The 24,656-nt window shown below is 40.4% G+C and overlaps 2 protein-coding genes and 1 long non-coding RNA gene across 5 annotated transcripts in view; 1 reads left to right on the forward strand and 2 right to left on the reverse strand.

Annotated features, from left to right (window-relative positions):
- tshz1 (teashirt zinc finger homeobox 1) overlaps nucleotides 1–2,956 on the reverse strand; it is a 33,170-nt gene extending 30,214 nt beyond the window's left edge. Inside the window, exons 1-2 of one of the 3 annotated variants that reach the window (XM_088386934.1) lie at nucleotides 2,781–2,956; nucleotides 332–878 (exon numbers count right to left, since the gene is read on the reverse strand). In XM_088386934.1, the coding sequence (XP_088243060.1) occupies nucleotides 332–371 (40 nt within the window). In that variant the 5' untranslated portion in view covers nucleotides 372–878; nucleotides 2,781–2,956. Of the gene's footprint in view, nucleotides 1–331; nucleotides 879–1,076; nucleotides 1,755–2,029; nucleotides 2,224–2,780 lie in introns of those variants that run through there. The other 2 variants (XM_088386935.1, XM_088386933.1) reach the window with 2 other exon arrangements.
- Nucleotides 1,982–5,462, forward strand: LOC148392317 (prostaglandin reductase 3-like). The gene is made up of 2 exons (XM_088386937.1): nucleotides 1,982–2,659; nucleotides 4,353–5,462. Exons 1-2 carry the CDS (start codon nucleotides 2,370–2,372, stop codon nucleotides 5,281–5,283), a joined length of 1,221 nt encoding a protein of 406 aa, XP_088243063.1. The 5' UTR covers nucleotides 1,982–2,369; the 3' UTR covers nucleotides 5,284–5,462.
- LOC148392318 (uncharacterized) lies at nucleotides 4,024–19,816 on the reverse strand. Its single transcript, XR_015860825.1, has 5 exons — nucleotides 19,684–19,816; nucleotides 19,232–19,289; nucleotides 9,558–9,610; nucleotides 6,471–6,742; nucleotides 4,024–6,263 (listed from the first exon to the last, which is right to left on the reverse strand). It is a non-coding gene; the product is annotated as an uncharacterized LOC148392318 (long non-coding RNA).
- Nucleotides 19,817–24,656: the final 4,840 nt, after the last annotated feature.

Raw genomic sequence — 24,656 nt, forward strand, 5'->3', positions numbered from 1 at the left:
CACTCTCGGACCTCAAAAGCTTCCTTTTATTCCCCCAAAACAGGGACATTTTGTTCAATTTTCCATCTCTAAAACGTCCCTGTCAATGAATAATCGAAATGGATTAAGGTACAGAAAGAAACGCGTGTCATCTCTGAAATTATACACAAATAACAAAAGTAGGGGTCTGGAGAGGGGTAGGGACATTATGAAAATAAATGTAAATAAAGAGTTAAATCGTGTGATTTTAGCATGCAGCAAAATTAAAATAATGCAATGTTAAATAGACTACATGAGTGAATATAAAAGAAGTACAGTATTTCGCTAGGGGGGAGAAAGGGGCGGGTGATACCTGCTGATCGGCGCGGCTCTTGCTGCTTTCTCCTCGGCATAGTGACCGTCAGCCTCCACGATGTTTCTCATGCAGAAATTACAAAGAACTCGAGACTGTCAGTGGTGAAGAATCATCCCTTTTTGGTGGGAGAGCGTTTTGATCTCGGAGCTGAAAATGTCAGTCTTCTTTTTCACACTGGCAGATATTTTTAGACGTAATAGCTGGATCGGCTCCAGCGACGTGGAGCTCAAAAATTACGAACGGATCGGAGCAGCTCGGAAGACCTTCATGTCCATCAAATATCATCTTCCTTCATCTCCTTCGTGGCTGGGTCGGAAAGAGCTCGAAAGCCAAAGTTTGCAGTTGGCTTCGGCTTGATTTGAAAAAAAAAAAAAAAAAAAAATCCACAATCTTCAATGTCTTTGAATGGAGCGAGTTTGCTGCACTTTTTACACACGACAAAACTAAAATAATAAATAAACAAAACAAATAAATCCGACGTGAAAGTCACGCACACTTCTTGATAACAAAACGAACCCCTGCAGTTTCGTCCGAAGCCAGAACCCTAAAAAAGAGGGAGATAAAAGACACACAGGCATTAGATGGGTTAATGTCAGTTCCGTCACCACTACGCCAGTTCAGCCCGCCCGGATCCAGCCTCACGCGTCCGGCGGAGACTTTTCCTCCCTCTCGTTCAAACCACTTTCTTTCGGCGTGAGGAGAGGGGAAAAAAAAGAAAACACCGATTGTCTTGCGCTCTTACCTACACTCTAGGAGTGGCGCAAACGATCGCTCGTTGCATCTCGAGGACAGAGTCGCATTTTGGGGGGCGGCTGTTTGATGCGGCGAGAAGGAAAGAATCACTTGAGAGGCGAACAAGACGCATCCAAAGCTTTCGCCAACAACACATCAGATCGACATGGACTACTAACACGTTTGTCTCTTAAAAGAACGAGGGGACATACGAGGGAGGGGGCTACTCCAGCGACAGATCCGAGCTCTTTTCCCCTCTTAAAAAAGTCAAAATTGAAACACGACGGATCCAGAAGCTGTTTCAGACATTCTCAACTGATAGACAGACGCATCGAGTGGCTTTTCCTGCTACATTTTTACTCCTCCCCTTCTCCACAAGCGTCACCCCTGACAGAGGAGGCTACCTGTCAATCTTTTTAATTGTCTTGTCCCCTTACCCAACCAACTCGCTCTCTCTCTCTCGCTCTCTCTCTCTCTCTCCCTTTCTTTTTCTCTCGCTCGCCCTCCCTGTCCGCTTTGCTGTAAAAAGGAAACCCGACAATAGCAACCCATCAGATTCTCATGAAGCCATGGAAAGCACACAAACAAGAACCTTGAAGCACATTGAAATATTAAAACTACGTCCACGTCATACTTAAAGAAAATTAAAGTACAAAAGCGACGCAGACTGAGCTGGCAATTCAGTGCCTGAAATGTGTCATCAAAACAGATTTACCCCCCGACCCCCCCCCAAAAAAAATCCCCAAACATCTGCCTATTCAATTAGCTGTCCAAGCTAAGGTTACAGGTGTACTACTCTGCATGCAACCACGTCTTTTTCAACGCTTGACCTATAAACGCGCTATGTTCTATTTTTAATATTATTCGAGTGTTGAATGTGAACACGGGAGTCACGCTGTTATTATTTTTACTGCGGAAACGGAGGTTAGGATGTGTTGGGAACCGGGGACTGATTTGTTTCACCTTACTAGGAAGTGAGTGTCGCGTCCGGGAAGAAGAGGAAAGGGGAGGGACTCCAGCGACGCCGACTAGCGTGTGTGGGTCGCTGCTGTGCTTCTCTTCTCCGAGGCTTCGCCTCAGCCAAACGTTTTGTGTTAAATACTCCACATATGGACGGAGACGCTTTGCGTAAGCAAACGAGAGTCGCGCTACGCGGTACCGTTATGTTTGTGCACGGTTCAAAGCAACAGAATGGGCTCGTTTGAGCGGGGCTGGGCCTCTGTGTTGTACGCGGGTAGGGCGAGCTTTTAGCAGGCTAACGCCACCTCAAGTTGCCCGTGAACTTTGTCACATTTAGGGGGCAATGTCCATCCCGATGTGGACGAAAAGTGCTCGGAAGGCGTTTTTGTTTTCACTCGTCGGTTCGAGAAGAAGAGGCAACGACTTACTTTCTGGACTTCTTCCGGTTCCGAGGCGCCCCATCATCGATATGTCCTACTCGGCTCACTTCATTGATTTTAAAGGATCCTCCATAGCGAGCAGTATGAAAAAGGTGGTCGTAAACAAGCTGAGCCCAAATTTTAGAGAGGCCGCCTCGGTGCAAACTGTTCCGGTTCCGACACCCGCAGACGCAGACTTGCTCGTCAGAAATCGGTAAGTTGTCATTTTCTGAACGTTTTCAAACCAGACCACAATCGTGTTCTCTCACTATGTGTGTGTTATTCTGATGTGTTTGCAAGTTGTAAATAAAAGAATCGGCTTTAGCCCTACTTGCCTCATTTCATGCAGCCATGTCCACCAGAAGCAGCAATCATCCACATCATAAAATGGCAAAATACGTGAGGAATAAGAGCTGTACTGTAATTCCAAGTTCCGCCCTCTCTGCATTTGTCTATCAATCCATCTCGGCATCTCCCCCTCTCTTTCTCCCTCTCCCTCCCTCTCTGTCTTCATGTTTGTCTACGTCACCAACCTGCGAATACAAAGTCATGGGGGTCCACTGGTACCAGCACATGTGATGATAGAGGAGACGTGCAGCACTGTCTTTTCAACTATTCAAAGGAGCAGAATACGGGCCACTGTACTTCTAGGCGATTTAATCGCAATTCCTAACTATCTGGTTATTAAGGGGTTAGGATTAAACGTAAGAGTTTTAAGTTACTATAAATCCTACTGAAAGCAATATTTTAAAATACAATATGCTTTTTATTCGATATGCATGCTTGACCAGAGGTTTTATGTTAAACACACCTTTCATAGTCCGCTTAGGTTTTATATTGTGGCATTTACGGCCCAGTAAATTGTAGTTTTGCACCAGTCTGAGTGAAGATCATATTATAGCCTACAGGATTGTGATTATTTGCTTGTAAACTAAGACCTTTGACCATCAGATACTTTGCGGTTGTTGATCACATCGGCATTACAGTTCTGTATCGCAGATGTTTTAATGTCAGCAAACGGAGTAAAAAGCACATCAAGGCTTTTTCAGCAAATATTAATACACTGGTCTTAGCCGCCACAAATATGAATCTGGCAGAAATACGACTTGTCCAATAATTACTATGTAATACACATTGAGAATATTTGCACACAAATAAAAACTTGCATAGCAGCGATCTGAGGCAATAATGGAAGTGTATTATTTCTCAGATTTCCTTTTTACATTTCCACCTTTATCAGGATGATTGCCTACAATTTCGTATGAAATCAAAACAAGATGTTTAATTTCACTTTTAAAGTGAAGTATTTTAAGAAGGACTATCCAAGTATAGGTGAAAATCTAGCCGTGAGAGACATGATTAAGGCTGTACAATTGATCTTACTTTTAAATAGATTAGAAAATCAGTACCACACGTATTTGACCCCGTGCCCCCTCTGTATTTTCCTTTTTGTCTGTGGTACTAGTTTTATTTTGAATTTGCAATCAAGTTATTCAATCACTTTGACCCATCCCTAGCCTGAGGAAGTAGTATCAGCATACTTTCTATGCACTGTAATGAGACCTAAATGCTGATCTGAAAGACAGTAAGACCGTTTATTTATTCAACTCCTCCATCTCACATGTTTCTTTCCATCATGTTGCTGATGATGAAGAGTCATCTTTGTGTTGACCCAACTATGTATGGTTTTGAAAATACAGTCTGTTATGGGTGTCTGAAGGCAATGATTCAAGCATTGTGTTGTGTCATACAAGAATTTCCTGTCGGTGGAGATTGCAGCTCTTTTCAAAAGATTGTTTCTAGAACAAATCCAAGTGCAGAAGTATCCAGACGGATCAACGTATTTACCGTTTTGTCTCATCTTTCATCCTAAATGTGTTATTTTTTTCCCCCCCATTGTCTTTCAGATTTGTGGGGATCAACGCCTCTGATATTAATTATTCAGCAGGCCGTTATGACCCGACTGTGCAACCTCCCTTCGATGCCGGATTTGAGGGTATCGGCGAGGTTGTCGGCCTCGGTCTCAGCGCCAGCTCCCGCTGCACTGTCGGGGACACAGTGGCCTACTTCAGCAGCGGCGCCTTCGCTGAGTACACCGTGGTTCCCGCCAAGGAAAGCGTGCCTGTCCCTTCGGCAAAGCCCGAGTTCCTCACCCTGCTCGTCAGCGGCGCTACCGCCTACATTGCCTTGAAGCGTCTAGGGGACCTGGCCAAGGGCGAGACAGTTCTCGTCACTGCGGCTGCGGGAGGAACGGGACAGTTTGCGGTGCAGTTTGCCAAACAGGCCGGCTGTCATGTGATCGGGACCTGCTCGTCCAATGAGAAAGCAGGTTTCCTTAGGTCTATTGGGTGCGACAGGCCAATTAACTACAAAGCGGAGGATTTGGCCAAGACCTTGAAGACAGAGTACCCACAAGGCATTGACGTGGTTTATGAATCAGTCGGGGGCAGCACTTTTGAACTGGCAATTAACTGTTTGGCTAAAAAAGGGCGACTAATAGTCATTGGCTTCATCTCAGGTTACCAGTCTGCGTCAGGAATTCCCCAATTCAGAGGGTCAACTCTACCCGTCAAGCTTCTCCAGAAGTCAGCAAGCATTCGAGGATTCTTCCTTCCTCATTTCATCAGCGACTACAGGGAGGCTCTGACTCGTATGATGCAGATGTTTGCTATGGGCAAGCTCACGTGCGAGGTGGATTATGGGGATTTGGCCCAAGAAGGGAGGTTTGTCGGCCTGGAGTCAGTCTTCCGAGCAGTGGACTACATGTATGCAGGAAAGAACCTCGGGAAGGTGGTGGTCGAAGTGGCACCTCCCTGTAATTCAAATAGTAAACTGTAAATGTTTTTTGCCAGAAAAATTCTACTTTCACTTTAAAATCATCCACAATGCAAATATGGCCTGTAATGAGCAAAACCGGCAATGGCTTTTTTGCCAAATTAATAAATCAGCTATGCAAAACACCTGTGATACATATGTATGCATAATTTTGTAATGCCAAATAAAAAAACTTATTGCAATTTGAAGTGTTTGGTCAGTTGCAAGATATAACTTTGCACAATCAGAATCCAACATCAGAAAAAAAAGAAATTAATTTGCATTTAAAAATCTTGCCTAAACCTATAAATCTAACTTCTATTCCAGGTGCCGCTGCAAAATGATCCCAGTGTTTAATGTTCAAAGCCGCTTTCACTCATTTCAGACCAGATGCCTTCACTCCGCTACCTTTTAGCACTCTCCAGCACTTCATCCACCATAAATGTTTTATAGACTTCATTGTTTGTCTTTTAGGGGCTTACGTGGATATGTCAAAAGTGAATACTGCTCCAGGTGTGCCTGATATTTTATTGCCCGTGTAGCTGACAGAAACACAATCCAAACAATCAATCTTTGCCTTCACATGCCCCAAAGCTGCACGTAATAATAAAAAAGTGTCAATTTAACTAGTAGTCAAACTTGAGATTGCTGTTTGTACTGCAAAAATACCTGCCCCCCCTTTGATATTTGTCATTTGTATTCTTTATGGCAATAAAGCAAACATTCAGGGTGCTAATTCTGCCTACCTATTTTCAAATGTAGTTAGGTCACACTTGGAGACTTTTAAAAAGTTTTAGAGCCTTTTTCTAAAGAATTTAAAAATAAAAGGAAATGAAACGACATAAGATAGCTGTAGCCTTAATATACCACCGACATGTTATTTCCTCATCCAGGTGGCCGCTCACAGTCCAACCCAGTGTGACATACTATACAGGTGTGACCCAGCACGCACGGTGGCTAACTTCACCAGATGGAACAGGAAATCACAAACACCCAGCCAAACTCTGTGGAGTAAATCGGGGGGAAACATTCAAATTAGGCATTGCAATTGTTGCTTCCTGGAACTCTAAGACCATTTACAGGTACATGCATAATTATCAATTCAAAGTTGATCTCTTCTTACTGGGGTAAAGTGTATAATTAAGGTGCAAGTGAAACCGAATAAGTTGATCAAAAACACAAGCGGGTGATCGTTTAATTATCACACTCACCTCAGCAACACACCTGTTGTTTCAGCATTATGGAATAGAAAAAAAAAACAGCGACAAAAGGTGAGAGGGGAGATGATGGCGATGCACATGGATGTTTAGATAAATTTAGCATGCTTGGCTGCTGTTTGCATCTATGTTGCATGGCAATGAGGAGGCCAGGTTTAGCAACTCTTCAATTAACAGGAGAAGCCTTGTCTTTGCGTCCTCCAGGGCCCACCTGTACCTCGGCTGATTAGTGAGCAGTCACAGCCCCAATTAGAGAACACAGGAACCTGGAGAGACAACACTCTTTATTTAATTGGATTGTGTTGCAGAAAGAGGTTTCTTACTGGCTACATCGGGAAGTAACCTGGAACTGCTGGGAGTAAACAAGACATTAAAGACTGCAATAATCTTTTTAAGAGAGTTTTGGTACAATGGTGAAGCTGTGTTCATTGATTCCATGAGTTGTCTCACTTATAAATTTTGTACTACCCATAGAAGAATTAAGTTTATTATAGCTAATGAAAATTCACAAAAACACTAATTGAAAGAGTCTTTAGAATAAAATACGCGTTTAAAAAATATAGCTAACATTAATTTTTTTAAAACAAATATTATTATAGTGAAAATGTCCTTATAGTTTATTACGCAACATTTAGTGACATTTTTTACATTTATTTTGCACTTGACAAATACTTGGTGTGTGTGTGTGTGTGTGTGCGTGCGTGCGTGCGTGCGTGTGCGTGTTTTTTTATTTTTACAGATGACTGATCAGTCTAAATTGTTGAAAATAGCTTGCTCTCTTTGACTATAATATATATTTTTTAGTAAATATGTCTTTTGCATCCTGGATCAATCCATCCAATCTTTTTAAACAGCTTTCAAGTTACTATACAGTAGACGGGATCTATTAGCAGGGTCAAGGACCAGCCTGGCCCACGGCTTGCCAAATTTTACATAAAGGTATTGACTATTGAAACACATTGGGAAAAAATAATAACACTTAAACTGCAAGAATTCTACCCAAAATGCTAATAAATATTAAATATAGATAAGTTTTGTAGTAATTCACTGCATCATGCTGCAATACTGTAAGTTTTATAATTTGCTTAACAGCTGTATTAAAAAACAAGGCAACACTATTAGAAACACTGCACAAGTCCAATCACACTAACATAAATGTTGTTCTAATTCTTGGGGTCAGTTAAAACAGGAAACTTTGGATATACATATATCTCTTGTAATAAGAATATACATAACGATTTACTCATTGTGTAACGTTTATATAGTAATAGAAACAACATCCTAGTTGTATCAAAACTAGTCTGGTACCGTTATACAAGACAGATAAATCAATTATTTTAAAATTTACCATTCCAGGTGATAGTGTCCAATTCAAAAACAAGATGTTCTGTCTCTCTTCATTATTATTATTATTATCTTTTTTTATTCAGGTTTTTGCCGGCTGTAACATGTGGCACGAAACAAAGACATCATCGCTGTTATGCGGGCCGCCAGATGCCTAAGGGACATTATTGGGCTGGCTGTTGGCGCTGCCAGACAGTCCAGTTTCTTTCCCTGCAAGTCAGTCAGACACCCTCAACTCCCCAACTCCCACAGCCCCCGTCACTCCTGCCTCTGTCTAATTACCAAACCTAAAACCCCACTCAACTAATTAGCCACAGCAGACCCAGGAACTGTGAGTAAAGGTAAAGAGATGGCTTCATTCAAGAGTGTGCCTGCATGTGCGTGCACGTGTGTGACAGAGACAAGAAGGGAGACAAAATGGAATATTTGAGCCTCCTTTCGCTAGCCTGTCTCTACAGCCAATTAAAGTCATTTATTAAACTCTGCAGAAGCTGTTGAGTTGTGCATGACAGAGTGATTGGGAATGTGTTTATTGAGGCCATTTTTGTACTCCACACTCTCATGCCCACTCATTTATCCTTCTTGTGCATGCACTTGCATATGAGCAAATGGCAATATGTCTGTTCCTCTGTCCATCATCAGCGCCAGAATGCAGTGGGATATAAATTACGATATGTGGCAGCACCACTTGTGTAAGTCTTAATGAAGGGGCAAAATAATGTTATTCATCAAGTCCCTCTGATTAATTGTAATGAAGGTGTCATCTATAAACTTGATTGAGTAGTTAACGGCGGCAGAGTTTGTCCGTAATTGGGGTGTTGGATAGGAAAAAGTGGGGGCTAACAGGTGTTGCTTGGGATTGGGGGTGCAGTGTGCTCAGAGATTTTGGAAGCTATTCTCACAATCAGAAAGAAGAAAAGAATCAATGACTAAACTGATGGACACATTATTTGAAGGCAAACAAAAACAGGAAATGATGCTTAAGATGAGGCAAATCTCTCAGTTTTAGTCAAGTATTCAGTCCAATATATATCAAAATGGAAATGACATTTTATTTTGTGGTTTTGAATGAATGACGTTTGATTTGTAATTTTACAATATTATCTATTGCATGTGGCCTAACAGATCTGTGACTCATTAAAATTGCCAGTGGCCTTTTAAAAATTATGTATTTGAGTTCACCTGTTCTAAAATAAACATGTGACAATGAATTTGAGTGTGAATGTTTGTTTGTCTCTGTGTCCTGCAAGTAGCTGGCAACCAGTTCCAGCTTCTCACCCAAAATTTGCTGGGACAGGCTCCAGATCAACCACAACTCGAATGAGGAAAAATGGTACAGAAATGAAATACATAAGTGGATTATTATCTTTTTGTATTTGTGAAATATGGTATTCTGATTGGCAAATATTTAACCAGAACTTTATAGGCAAGAGAGCCTATGCAAATCCTGTATGGTAAAATAAATGTGATAATAGACTTAAAAAGTGTGTGTTAAAATCTCTTAATCTCTAAAAATAAGACCAAGGATGTAAGGATGGTTGTGGCCAAGTCCGAAAGCATTTTCACAACACTGTTTTAACAATAGCATATATAACCGCACGGTAAATGAATCATTTTACACAATACAGTGTGATAAAAACTTGCCTTTAGTGGCTGCGCAGCCTGCAAAAAGATACATACAAACAAACAATTCAATTCAACAGATGAAATCACACAGCACATTCATCATTTTCTCACCTATATTAACCCTTGTGGCAGCCTCTAGAGGGGGTCTGGCTCCCCAACTGCATCTGTGGAGATGTAGATATGTATTCAGGTGAGCGGTAAGGACACTATTCAACACTTTTACGATTAATGACGGCATCATCGCTGTTGCCTTGCTGACCAGCCCTGGAGTTTCATTGGCCGGATAAGAGGAAATGAGAGACGGCGCTGGGAAGAAAAGAGAAATATGAGCATCCTGTCGACAGGATAACGGACAGGTCCTCAGTCGTTCCCCTAGGTCCCCCTGTCCTCATTCTTTACTGGCCGAGAAGGCTAGCCAGACAGCGTTCTCTGCGGCCAAGGACACAAGGGTGTCAGCTACGCGTCTGGGTAACATCGTTCATCAGGGCTGCATCGGTAATGGGTATCTCTCTGTGACAGTGGTCATCAAGACACAAAAGCAAAAAGGCTCATAAACATTACATGACAGATGGCAGGGTGGACAGCTTTGGACACAGGAGGTGGGGGGTGGATGGAGAGTGAGAGATAAAGTGTGATAGTGAGAGAGAGGCAGAAGGACAGAGGTGGAAGAGAGATCTCAGTTCTATGAAAAGTCTCAAGTGCTGGATGCTTTATGAATGCTCTTGTCCAGTGTCAGCTGTGAAAGGATGAACTGAAAATCACAAAAGAAATGCTTTGTGTCCATTGTCCTGCAGAGGAGCGAAGTGCAGTTAGCACCTATAAATCAGGATACAATGTTACACCAAATCACAAATCTGTTCTAAGCCCGTATCTCACTGAGTGGTGAAGGCTTGCACACAGGTTGTTGTTGTTGTTGTTGTTTTATCAGGGTTCATTCAAGGTTGCAAGACATGTTCGCCTTTTGCAAACAATTTGAAAAGTCGCAAACAGTGTTTCTTGTTGCAAACAAATTTTGAAACATGGCGACAAGAAAAAATTCCACTTTTAAAAATATTTGGATATGTCTAGCGAATGTCTTTGCAACATTTTGTGACCCTAAATAAATGCTGCCAAAAAAAGCAACATTTCCCACGTTCGCTAACACTAGCAAACCTTCACCACTTTACTATTAATCATGCACAAACACACCACAGACAAATCCGTAGCTCTATCAAAAGAAAAATGTTTAGTTATAATTGACTTTTTCAGTGTGGTATTAATTTAACTATTCTTACGTTTGCATCAGTTCACTGCATTGCATTATAGCAAGAGTTATGTCTAACATTTTTACTCTCATGTTGCTACAACCTCCATATTCAATTGAATACACTACAAATACAAAAGATATTTAATGTTCACGTTGATGAACATTATTATTATTATGTTGTTTACAAATATACTCTCACTTTCAATTTGACTTGATCATAACTCAGCATTAAATTGGCAATTGTTTGACACAGCTGAACAGCTGGACTTCATTCAGATAAGCTTAATGTTGTGACTGCTCAGTGTAAAGAAAGAGACTTGTTCACAAAAGAGATGGACCGTAAATATTTTCACTACAATACATTTAGCTACTTAGTGTAGTAGCAATACTATATGTACTTTATCCTCCAATTAGTGTATATATAATATGCGGCGCTGGCAAGAGTTGAGCTCAGCATAATGAAACTTGTTCCAAGCAGAGAAAGAAAAAAAAAAGTTCAACTTGTGGAGAGCAAAACAAGCCTACAGCACTGATATGTCAAAGGATTTCATCAAACACATCACTGGCACGACTGGGTCTTTGAAGAATTTGACGGATAAGCGTTGGAGGAGTCTGCCTGAGGAGGATGCTGTTGTAAATAAATTGTGGTCTATGCAGTTTGAAGCACACTGAAAGTACGCTAAAGAAATAATTATGGAGGTGGCGACAATGACAAAATGTGAGAAACAGGTTGTGTGAAAATGAGGTGAGGGTGTCAGGCCCGTCATAGAAGCGAGCGACTGTCGAACCTGTTACAGGTCCCCTCGGAACCAAGAAGATTGTTGTGTTAGCAACACCTTTTTCCAATTGCTGATGTTTACTTTGTCGGTACAAGTCCCAAATGTGAGCTTCACCAGTCAAATGACTTTGCTTGGTTTGCAGTGATGCTGGAGGCCTCCTCCTTTGTTTAGTTGAAATAACCTTGCCAACGAGTAATCGTCATCCATCCTTTGTACCTGTATAGAAAATGGAAATTAGAATATCCATCACCCGTGCCAAATGTCAGCATGACTGATGGTTTAGTCACAGGATCCCCTTTGCCTTGTACCCGTGTCAATGTTTCAGAGTGAGAAGTGAACATTATCTAGCGCCATGATCTGATTTAGTCTGCACATTTCCATCGAGGAGAGCTTTTGGAGTGGATGATGCACAATGTCTGCAAGGAGGCAGCCAGCAGAAGCTTTATGGAAATCTAATACCATGAGAGCTTTTTTGCTATGTTGGACTTGTTATTCAAAGAGTGGGCAGGCGACATGTTTGATATAAGACAATGGAACGAGGCAGAATCTCATATTTTTGAAGTGTTTCTGTCAAACTGCTCTGAAAGATGATGGGAAAATCTGTGCAAACAGGTTTTGAGTGGGGTGTGCTAAGACTAAAATACCAACTGTTCTCAGTAAAAAATCCTTTAGTAAATAACAGGAAACGACCCTTGAGAAGGCGCTATGAATGCCAGAGAGCACAGACGCAAGACTGTCTATTAAAACAAGTATTTAAACACATAAATAAATAAAACGATTCCGTGCAAACAGATGAACTGAATAAAATGGAAGCATCAAGCCAATGTTAGGCTTTTATCAAAAACACACTGCCTGGAAGGATATGGTGGTGCAGCTGTGCACTCAAGATGTTAATTTAAGTGGGAAATATTCATTGCGAATAATGTCAATCCAAACATACCAACAACTAAAACCCCACGGTGGTTTAAGATGGTGTCCCTCCTTGCTTTTTGCCTGTTTATAGTATGTGTGTGCACTTTGACGAGGGAGAGACAGGAGCCCTAACGCTGCAGGATGGAGAAAGGTGAACAGGAAACAGAAGGTGCCCATGGAGGAGGTATATGACATCTGTCAGGTTCCAGGGTAGGTGGGGGATTCGGCACCCCCCTCCCCCTCCATCGGCCATGGGTCACCCATTGCCTCTGTAGTCGCTGAAGTTGTCACAATGCTGTGACACTTTTTTGGCAGTGGCGGGAGAGAACCGTCAGGACAGCCATAGACATCCAAGGCACGCACATATTTTGGAGCTAAAAGTATCGAAGGGGAGGGGGTGGGGGCCATTTTGTATATGCTGTTTTGTTTCTTCTCCATGCAGAAATGTCAGCGTCCCCCTCCTCTCTTCATGGCCCTGGATGGAGGGAGGTCAGCTGACATAGCAAGGTCAACAAACAAACAAACAAACAGAAGGAATTAAACCGGAGAAAAAGAGCAAACATGGCAGTGTGTTGTAACCAGTGTGAGGTTGATGACATGGAGCGGCCATTACTCTCAGTTGTGTCCTCTGCCCCCCATTGGCTACTACAACACCGCCTGGCAAGGTTGCCAATGTCACGTCAACTCGAGCATTCGCGAGGAAGATTTCACCTCCGTGATCATAAAATTGTTTCTTTCCGTTTTTGCCTTTGCTCAAGGTGGCTTTAAATCTTGATTTACTATCTAGTTTAGCTCACTCACCAAAAGTCTGTTCCATTTTTACTAGGAACTGTGAGGAGACCAAAATAGCAGATCATTATGGTTATTTTACAACAGAAGAGTTTACAAGCCTTTAGGTTGAACACCCCTGAGGTCTTTTAATTTGTTCAGCGTAAGACATCAGCAGGCCTCACGAGACCTCTGTTCTGCCGGAATCAAAGGATTAACTGTCTGAACTCAGGGTGAATGAGGCGTTGACTAAAAAGGGAAAAAAATGGGAAACACCTGCTTTGTTTGTCGCTAAAACGATGGGACCAAACCATTAAATTTTGGAAATCAGTTCAATTGCGAATCGAAACTTGATGTAGTGTTGTAGTTCTCAACATCGGTCTTTTTAAGACGAAGAAGACGTCCGACGTGTTGTATATGTTACTGTGCTACAAAACAACTGATGATCGCTGAGGTAACAGCAATATTTTTCACATTCAAAGACAATAAAATACCTTGAAAATTAGTTTTGGAGGTTAATCGCTTTTAGTGTGCAAATAAATATTGATATGATATTCAAAATAAATCCTAATGCTTTCTGTGTGTGCACTGTATATTGATGGCTTATTTTGTGTTACCGCCATAACAATGATTATTAGAAGGGTGCTAATTTAAAATTGTAAAGGTAAATGCTCTCACCGTTTCATCTTCACATTAGAATAAGCCTTTTTCGCCCATCAGAGCAGTGTTTGTGGTGACTTGAATTGATTCAAGCTCCTGTGAGCTTCTGTCTCACACATCTGTATGCAGTGTGCCATTTAAAACAAAAAGCATGGTTCTTTTGTTTATTTTTTGCATTGTCTTTTCCTTTCCGAGTGGAATTTTGACATTGGAGATGACAGGTGTCTGTGGGGGTGCGGAGGAGGAGGAGATGGTAAGAAAACAGTCTTTGACTGCCTATGGGTGAAGGCAGACTCCTCCAGGCAAGGCGGCCTTCAGCGTTTAGCTGGGGGCGCAGTATCAAAATCACAGCCACTGCTGTACCCCTAAGGCACTAATCTCAACCAGTTACCGTCAAGTGCTGCTGCTTCTTCATATAATCCTTCATTTCCCCCCTTTCCCTCTGCTCTTGCCATCTCCACCAGCCTTCCACTGTTCCAGACGCAATCCACAGAGGTGAGAGGATAAATGACAGCTTGAGCAAGTGCAGAGGAAACCAGACATCTTGAGCTGCTAGCAATATTTCTTTACTTTGACCACAGTACAAAGCAACATCCAGATACTGGACCAAAGTAGATGACAGATGTTTGAGACTGTGCTGTGGCCATCTTTCAGATGCCAATGGAGTTTGCTGTTGGACTCGACGTGATTGCTAATTTAGGAAATGCTACCATACCTTTCAATGGTTGGAGGAAAAACTTTGAATAATAAATCAACCTTCCTAGAATAATCTATGTATGCTAAGGAATATTTAAATGCTTTCAAAGTTCTGCTTAGCATAATATATAGTGAATATAATGAGAAAGATATGCGTCAAAAGTATTGGGCAGCATCGTTATGAGACTGGCTCAAACATGCTGACTAATAGAAAGGGGCTGCAAGCATTTCTGATTTGTGTGGGATGGTCTGCCTTGACACTATTTATACACAGGCCGACAAACACTCACAACGAGTCTTGACGCAGACAGTTGGTGAAGGATGCTGTATGTCTGTCTTATGATGGAGGGGCGATGGAGGGGGCAGGGGTCCGGTTGGAGGGATACAAGGGAAGAGGAAATGGAAGGATTAGATGAAACCTTTCAATGCGTGTCATCATCCCTGACATTCTGTAGGGCTTGACCTTAACAGAGCAGCATCGTGTCAGAGACAGGGGCTCATCACTGACTGGGAACACACGCATAGACACACGCAGCGAGCAAGAAAAAGAAAAAGGGAAGTCTTCAGAGCTACCCAACATGCACACACACACACTCATACACAAAGGAAATAACACAAAATAAAGTTTCCATTGATGTTCACTTAAAACTAAATTTTAATGTATTTCACAAATTGGAATTAAAATCTGTGCACTCACTCAATTTTAAGGACCTGTTACATAAGGCGAATTGAAATTCAATGAAACGTTTCTTTGTCTAACAGATTAATTTGATGATTAGGTTGCATACTTGTAGCTTGTCGTTTCAAGAACTGAGTAGATATAGTACTGTCTTTACCCACACTCATTTTTTTTAAGTCCCATTACCCATAGAATTTTGACACAGTAACTCATAGGACAAGGATTCCACAGGAATTACAAAAGCAGATTCAGCAAAGAATTGTCATTGTATTTTGGCGAGGATCTGAACGAAGTTACAAATACAAGAATTTACTTTTAACAATTGAGTCACAGGAGTATCAAATGAGCATTCCACCCTGTAGAATAATAGGTCAATGGCATTCGTGACAGCTTATCATTTATCGTGAACCAGGAAGAAGTGTAATAATGAATAAACCGATAAACAAAACGCAAATATAATGGTTAACAATTTTTTGGATAATTTTTTTTGCGGCAGTCCTCTCCATTGTGTTAGAATGTTACTAAGGTCAGTTGGAATAATCAGATCTGTTTTCCAAATTGTTAGATTATTTTCCTACAGGTGAATCTTGAATTGCAGTCTTCTTGTGACCAGTTTATATAATGTTAAATATTTTCCTCACGAATGTTCTATCTTGAAAGAACCTTACATAAGGCCACGCTATGAAACAAAAAAATCCTGCAGAGTCCTCCCACTTATATACGTATATAGTGTGATAATAAGGCAGGCGCCAAATTTTATCGCCCACACTTTCTCATTGGTAGCCTCCCTATTCTTTGGATTTAGTGTCGGCCATCACACTGATACGCCAAAAATATGGTTGACCTTTGAGGACTCGGGATGGTTTAGAGCACAATTGTTCCTTCTCTTTGCTGTTTGGACAGCCTGCTCCTCTTGGACTTATTAAGATGTGCTAGTTTCCTTCAATGCTCCCAGTCACTTTATTAAAAAATTTAAATGTAACGCCATTAATTTTTTTGATTGACCCCATAACAGAGGCACTCGTAGTCACGTTTTTTTCATGGAAGAGTTAACTTTGCGAGAGAAGCTCAGTGATTTACATTATTTCCATGTCTTTCTTAATTAATTTGAGATATTCTCCAATTCTGCACTTTCTTGTTGCTAATCCATCTTTTTGTCTTTTCAGATGGTACAATTCATTTCAGTGTATATTTCCATCCGCAAGTTAAGAATGTTGCCTATATCAGTCACATAAAGTCACAATAAAAGCGGCATGAAACTTTAGTTGCTTGGGGTTTACATATTTTTTGACCCCATCATGCTATCTGTTCTAATGATGCTCAGGCCTCCATCAAAGTAGGGACCCCTGTGGTTCCTGGGGCCCCTGGGCTCAGGCACTGTTGCTTTGCTTCAGTTTTCTCCCCTCTTTGAGGCCTTGCACAGTAATGAGAAACAAAATTTCAAGAAAAACCAAAATCAAACAACAAAACTCTCTTAGATTGACATCCAGCCTGTGATCTGTCAGCCTTGCTCGTTTTCTGTATATCAAAAATAAAGATTGTTTTAATAGAGCAGTTCAAACACTGTGACTAGCTTTTGTTCAATACATCTTTCTCTTCCTCTTCAAACACATCATGAAGGTGCATATATGCACACACAGACAAACTCTCGTTCTCATCTAAATGGACCAAACGCAGCATAAATATGAAGAATATAGATTTGTAGCCAGACTTTCTATTGATCCTGGGAGATGCATACATTTTGTCAGTTACACAAGAAAATCCAAAATAGTCTCAGATTTTTTTTGTCAGCCACCAAGGCAACAAAGATCATCCATGTAAGAGTGGGGTCAGGACACTAACAAATGCAGTTTCACTGAAATTACATAAACATATCCTCCATTGTTGCTCATGTTTGCTGAGTTTAGCCTTGGAAGTGTCTTTACTGTCAGGTCCAATTATTGACACCAGATTAACTGCAACAGCCCTCTATAACCAACATGGCATCTAAGTCTGTTTTACATTATTGATAAGATTCTTGTAAAAGACATCTATGGATATTGAGCTGCCAATCGTATCTGATGTCAAAAAACATTTGGCCGTCAGAGTATCATGCCCAGACTATCACTTGCATACTGTGTATGTCAAATTTTTAAAGGTAAAATATCTTTGACCATTTAGACATATGTATATACTACACCAACCATGCTCATCTAAAAAGAGGCATAACCAAATTTCAAAATATTTGTATTTCACAGTGAATATTTTCATTTCTTTTTTGGTCTTCAAGGAAAGTAATGAGGTGGGGACCATGCATCGTGGGGCGGACCCTGTCTTGACCAGGTGCCACTGTTCGCATAGTCGTATACTCACGGATTAATTTTTTTATATATATGTTTTACTGTAAATGTTTGTCAGTGTTTTGTGAAGATTATTTTTTTTTATTTAGTTTTAAGTTCTTTAGCTTTTCTTTTTTTTTTTTTAACGCTCACCTAAACCACCTCCACCATGCATTTGCATGGGCAATTATACCCGGAGTTTCACTATTTCCCTCTATTTCCCCACTATTGGCCCTCACCCAAACACGTTGACAGCAAAATATCGGTAGAACATACGATTTCTGATTAGTTTGAGCATAAAGTAACACAATTAAGTGTGCATGAGAAAACAATATTGCATTACTAAAACCAAGAAACCTGCAGATTTATAATAAATTATGCTAAGACATGTTTTAATTCCTGTATAAACTTGCTTCATGACATATTTAGCCTCACCCAAGGAGCAGTTAATTGCTAACACCTGTGCCCTGAAAGGAAGGAAGTCACCCCCTCGCCCCCTAACACAACGCACAGGGGAGGCGCTTCAAACAGACCAACACAAATTATTACTGCAGAATGAGGACATAATGGTTGTTGTATTTTTTTCCTCGTCACGTAGTAGTAATTGAAAACACTACAAGCGTCACAGACTAATACAAGATTATTTGTCATTTTGACGGACAAATGAAGATGAACTCATCATCGCTCAAGCATTTTACTCTCACCACGCTTTTCACCTCTGGATGTTCTACAACTCTCTGGCCAGGGTGCATCCTTCATTCTTCCCACTAAATTACTTCGATTATTACTGTCATTGTCTATTTGTTGTCACTGTGTTTAGGTGGTAATATGTTTCCCTGTCCCTCATCCAATTTGCTTGAAGTCGATGCGTTTTGGGGGATGTGTGCAAAGAATAAAAAGTGGAAGGCTTCTGGCCAACTGAGGCTAACTGACTCTCCTCAGGTGATAATTGGCTGCTGATGCAACATACAACCAAATGTAATTAAAGTGTGTGTGTGAGTGTGTGTGTGTTGTAACATACAGTAAATAGCATATGCTCATTTCTATGTAGATGATGTAATACACAAAATGTATCACTTTACCTCATTACTGACCCTGGTGTTTTGTTTGTCAAAACTAGTTTGTGTAGAGGGGTGGCAGTGTAAAGTGAAACGGCATTTAAATTGATGAAATGTCCTCTATCATGGAATACATCAGTGCCAACAAATCACAAATAACTGTTCGAATAATATAAAGAGACAGTATTTGTGAAATATTTGTACATTTTTACTAAACCAGACTAATTTTTATAGGCAACCATCTTGTTTTCTTTACCTTTCATACTGTTCAGGGTTGTGGGGAGCTGTTGCCTATCCCAGCCAGATTTGGTAAAAACAAAGACTATAACCTGACGTGTCAATCATAGCAAATTTATAGGAATATATTTAAAAAAAATAATTTGATTTGAATACTCAGCTTCAAAATCTAAAACTTAAAGTTGACTCATCGGCATTTTGGCATATTGACGTCCGATCTGCCAATTTACAGTGGACTTATGACTCACCCTTGCTGGCAAATATATGGACTCGAACACTGTGGAGCAAAAAAATGTCTGGGCAACAAGGTGACAGTCATCATAGTCTATGCTGTTATGAGAGTACAAAAAACTAGTTCAGCTATTCTGATAGCTGTTGGTCTTGAAATGTTATTATTCATAACATCACAACACTTGAGTGGCCTTAACATACCGTGCCATAACACTTGTCTCAGCACGGCCGTGTGGAAATATTTTGTCAGCTGTCTATCCTGAAATACAATAAAAGCACATGAAATGGAAGCAGTGAGAGATATGCCACATTTCAGGCACAGCAATCAAGTTTACAAGGAGAAGTCAGTGTTGCTGTTGCAATTATATCCTTCCAACATGTCATTTTTGCAAAACTGCTTATTTCATGTAAACACCAGTCAATGTAAAGATCTTTCTTTTTTCAGAAACTGCTTAGGTCCTGACATCAGAGACCACAGCAAAACCTGTCTGTTTCTGTAAAAGAAAAAATAATAATACGTGGGAATTCTTAACAGAAATATCAGTCACTCTAACAGACGACAAAGACAAAGCAGCTGCTTCTATTTGACTGATGTCAATTCATCATGGAGGTCTTAAGAAAAGGCTGCCAAAGGCCAATGCTAATGTCTTTACTTTTGTTCTGAGTCATTCTGATGGCAGGCATTAGGAAGAAGCAAGCCTGCTTCCCTAAGCTTTGTTCTCTGTTGACTCCCAGTGTGAGTTCCGTGTTAATTGGGTAAATGACGGTGTGTGTACAAACGGTGCCACCCAGCACTAATGGCGAGACCAGCAATCACAACAAAAGGGTCGCACCAACTAAGGCTAAGTTTGTGATTAAAGCAAAGCCGCCATGGTGAGGTGCAACAAAATGGCATACAGTGAGCTTTGAAGCTTATTTATGTTATCTAATCCCTACCACCCGTGGCTATGAATGAGTTATGGATGTATTATTCATGTTAATGTATGGCCGTAACCCGTATGCAGATTCATAACAAAGGATTTCTTATCTTTTTGCACCTCAATATGACCAATTATTTTTTAATCTTGCACCAACTACGAATGGATGAAATAAAAAGTCAGTCAGTGTTTTTTGATGTTTGATTGAGCATTTCATTTGCCTATCTGTCTTGAGATGCTCACACTCAAGCAAAGAGAGTTCTTGGTGCAACATTTACTTGGAAAATCAAATTTTCTTCACTTGAGGGAGGCCAGAGAACCTAAATGCTTTAGACTCATCTAAAAGCAACAAAAGGAACACAAAGGGTCCAAAAATAAAGACATTTGAATTAAAATTGTGTCTATTACAGTTGTGGATATATTGTAATTAGAAGCGAGAATATTCCCAATTTATAAAAAATTGGATATTAAAAAATTTGTTTTTTCTGACGCTAACATGAAACAGCTGAGTAAAACACAAACACTCTTCTCAAACAGGAGACTTCTTGATATGTGGGTTTATCGATCGGCCATCCAATCACTGTTAGTGGCATTTCTATGAGATTGCTGTCATGATCTTCATCTGCATACCATCTCTGGTCTGCAGATAGGAGTTCATGTAGCCTATAGTATGCCAGTACCCAAATTAAAGAATGTATGATCAGGTATTTGAAAGTTTTGTCTTGGCCTGGAATAAATCCTAATAATTTGCAGCAACTAATACATGTTTAATTAGATATATATATTTCATGATGTTCATTTTACGCTAAGTCCTCTTTACTAATGTTGCCAAGTGCTCCAAAGTGCAGCTCAAATCTGCTTGGAATACTTCAATAATATTTATTGTACTTTATGAATTCCATTAGGGAGATTCTTTGCACTAAGCTGGATTCTTTTCTCATACTTTAGACAGAAAGATTGGATTCACATGCAAACATTATTATATTAAATGGACTCAGAGGGAAAATATATATTATGAAGAAATACGGATGATTATGGACGGGTGCCCAGGTCACCAATGAAGGGCGAATGACAGACCGGCAAATTTCTCACCTCTGCGTTTAAAGAAATATCACACATAACAGAAGGCATAAGGAAGTTTGGTATTTGTCGTGTGTTGATAAAACTCACACTTTCTCAGAGCTTGGCTGGTAAATTAGAGTGTTATCATGTACCTTCAAGTTCTAAAAGGAATTGATGACTGCATCTTTTCCATCTTCATACAAACTCCAAAACTTACACAGTTCCGAATATCAAATGATTAGTTTGAGTTAAGCATTAATTGTAACATGTTTTGCTATATTATAAGCTCACACGTTTCCTCATAAACATTTGAGAAATTGCATGAGAAACTCCCAGTTTGAACAAAAAAGGATCATCTCCTGGGACACAATTCATACTAGTACTTGTTGTGAGTGGCTTTTGTTTTACAGCCCATGATTCCGAACAAAGTTCATGAAGATTGATAATAAATAATATTCTGATATTCTTTAGTGAGTACTGATCCAGTGCACACACAATACAAAATTAGTAGTGAGTGCCACAGACAACAATGTTACTAGTTAATATTTTTAGTAGTTGGTTGAAATAGTCAGCAATAGACCTGTTGCCAAAACCTTAAATTGCTTTTAATAACATGACAGTGACAGATATTCGTATGCTCTAGTCTAGTAACTTTCAGAGGAGCACGCAACAGCAGCAACACCATCAGTTAGCAATGAATATTTTGTAATCCCACCAACGGTAGGGTGATTTTTTTAAACCTTGTAATTATTGTTACAGGAGGTTTGATCCCATCCACCCTTATGTCTCTTTCTTTCACTGAACCATTTGTTCCCATCCTTCTCAACCCAACCAGTCAAGCAGACGGCTGCCCCGCACCGAGTCTCTGTTCTGTTCAAGGATTCTTCGTTAGAGCTATTATTTTTCTTTCCTTTGCCACTGAAGTACTTTCTTATAGTGTGTCTAGTTGGTTTTTCTTTAATGCTGAGGAGTGGGCTTCTCAATCTGTTCCCTATGTTAAGTGCCTCGAGATCATGTTGTGAATTGGCGCTAAATAATTGAAAATGACTTGACTTGCTCAAATGGTAAAATGTCGAGAGCTCACTGGAAATGAAAATGCATTAGAGCACATGATGGTGGATGGTCACCGAGACAAATACGTGGTGCTGGATTTATAACGTCGTCAATCATGATAGTCAAGAGTAATAAAAGATCAAGAATCAAAGACATCAGATGTCAGAAACTTGAGTTTATATTTTTACATAAAAACACATACTAATAGAGCAAATGAACTTCATTTTAAACTTCTACAAGGATAGCCTTTTCCCCACAGATTTATGAAGCAGTTACAGCTCAGTTACATGTGATGACTTAAAAAAAAAGAATATATTATAATATTAGAATATACTATTGCAGCTAAAATTAATGAACAGTTCATATTGAATAAAATGTATATTTTTGTTATTGGTTATCACTTATAATTTTTTTTCAAATAGTATGTGTTTCAGGTTTGCAGTTGGATTAAAACAGCATCTTCCGTGGTTTTTATCTGATCAAATGCAACGCCTTACATTTGAAGGCTACGGTACAGCACATCAGGAAAACGATGTATATGTGTGACATATGTGTAAACCACAGCGCGTGTGTGTCTGTGTGTATCTGTGTGTATGTGCGTGTGCCACTTTCTCCTTCTGACTGAAGGAGAAAAACAGCCAGGGAGAGTCTATCAGTGTGGCACCCTGCTCCAGAACATTCTTGATGAAGCAAAGGTTGTCTTCATTAGGTGCATTAATATTCATGACAAATGGTAATTTTGACACAGAAAAGGTCTCAGTAACCTTTTCTCGTGCATTTTTTTTTCACTTCTCAAGGAAATTACAGTCCGGCAATGACTTAATTAATGCTTGGTTTCCTCGCCAAGTCGTTTGAGGGCCTGTCACTTTGAGGTGGGATATCTGTCTCATAGCGACAGCAATTGAGAGGGAGAGATAGAAAACAAGAAATGGAGGGTTTTTTTTGTAGTGATGGGGAGAGACATGATCAGTTGATATAACATGTTCTTATTTATCTTTGAACCTTCCATCTCTCCTTTGACTCCACCTCCATACCATTGCATCCAACCCATCCACATCTCTGCCTCTTTCATCCTCTGTACGTTGTGGCGTGTCGCCCTCAAGGCCCTGAAGGCCTCGAATTTCAGCCTGCAGATCATGAGACGTGACAGGATGTGACTGTTCACTTTCCTCTCTTTATCATCTCAGGGATGCTTCTGCAGCAAAGCTTCACAATGCCACTGAGCAGCGGAGCACTGCAGCCCTCCATGCATTCGCCTTCTCCGAGCTGGCGTCGACATAAAAACAATTCATGTCACACGGCGTCACCGGTGGGGAACAGCTCATGGACATCTGACTTATTTGATATATCACCTCTGTTTGAAGGAATTTTACTTATACAGAACTATGTTTATGAGCATATTTGAAAAGAACTAAAATATGTTGTTCACCTTTGATTTTGCTGGATCTCTAATTGATTTATATCCAACATAAGATAATAATATGATATTAAAGCAATGTCTATGATGATATGATATGATATGATATGAAAGCAATGTATACAATCGAACACACACACGCACGCACACATACACACACACATACATACATACACACACATTCTGGTATAAACATCAGTGTCCCATACATGTGCATATCTGAATGTAACAACAAACAAACACAACAAACTGAAGTTAGATTTACCCGCAGGGTGGTAATTAAGGGTGCTCGCTCTTTGTCTTCCCATCTTCCTCAGAGTTATTATATCATGTGGCAGTGTATTACTTGTTTATTGCATTTTAACCCCTTAGAAACACATTTTTATGTGACTCTAACCAATCATCACACTATCTGTCAGCTCCAACAGTATAGACAATATACAAAACCACACGCATTCACATGCGCACGGACACACACACGGATCAGAACACAAAACACACATAGCAATCTACACCACTCAGTCCTTCCCTCTTGTTCTTAGACAGTAAAACATTTGAACATAAGGCAGCATTTCCTTTATCATGTCCCATAAAAAACAGTAATTTGCTGGAACCCCTTGTAGCACAATATGGAAGGCAGTGTGTTTTCCTGATAATGTAGAGATGACAGATAGCTCTGTACTGGGAGGTTTCACTTCACTCCTGGTACCAGTGTAATAAATTGCAGAAAGAAAGAAGGAGGAGAGAAGGAAAGAGGCGGTCAGAAGCAAGCAAGAGATGGGGTAACAGATAGCAACTCCTTTGACATCTCTCTTCTCTGGCCGGTGGAAGGCTGCACTGATTTTACGCTATAAAAATATAGGATTAATTAGGCCGGCAAGGGAAGGCAGCCCTGTCTCATTACTGGCAGACTACCCCACCATGTCCTACCCCCCTCACCCCCCCAAAAAAAAGATATCGCCACTGACAAAGCTGTCGCACTAATGCCAGAAGACATAGTCCTCTTTTTCTCTGTACATCGCCCTTATTATCTTATTTAAAGCCACTTAAGGAGGGTCCCAAAGGTGGACAACACAGTGGATTCTCCTCACTGTGCACCACTTTAATCAGGGCTTCTCCTCTCTTTTCACCTTAGTTACACAGAAGAAAATGTAGCTTTCGCTGACTTTCTCAGATG

Source organism: Syngnathus floridae, chromosome 10, assembly GCF_059516105.1.
Source record: "Syngnathus floridae isolate MCC-2025c chromosome 10, RoL_Sflo_1.0, whole genome shotgun sequence".
Taxonomy (NCBI): domain Eukaryota; kingdom Metazoa; phylum Chordata; class Actinopteri; order Syngnathiformes; family Syngnathidae; genus Syngnathus; species Syngnathus floridae.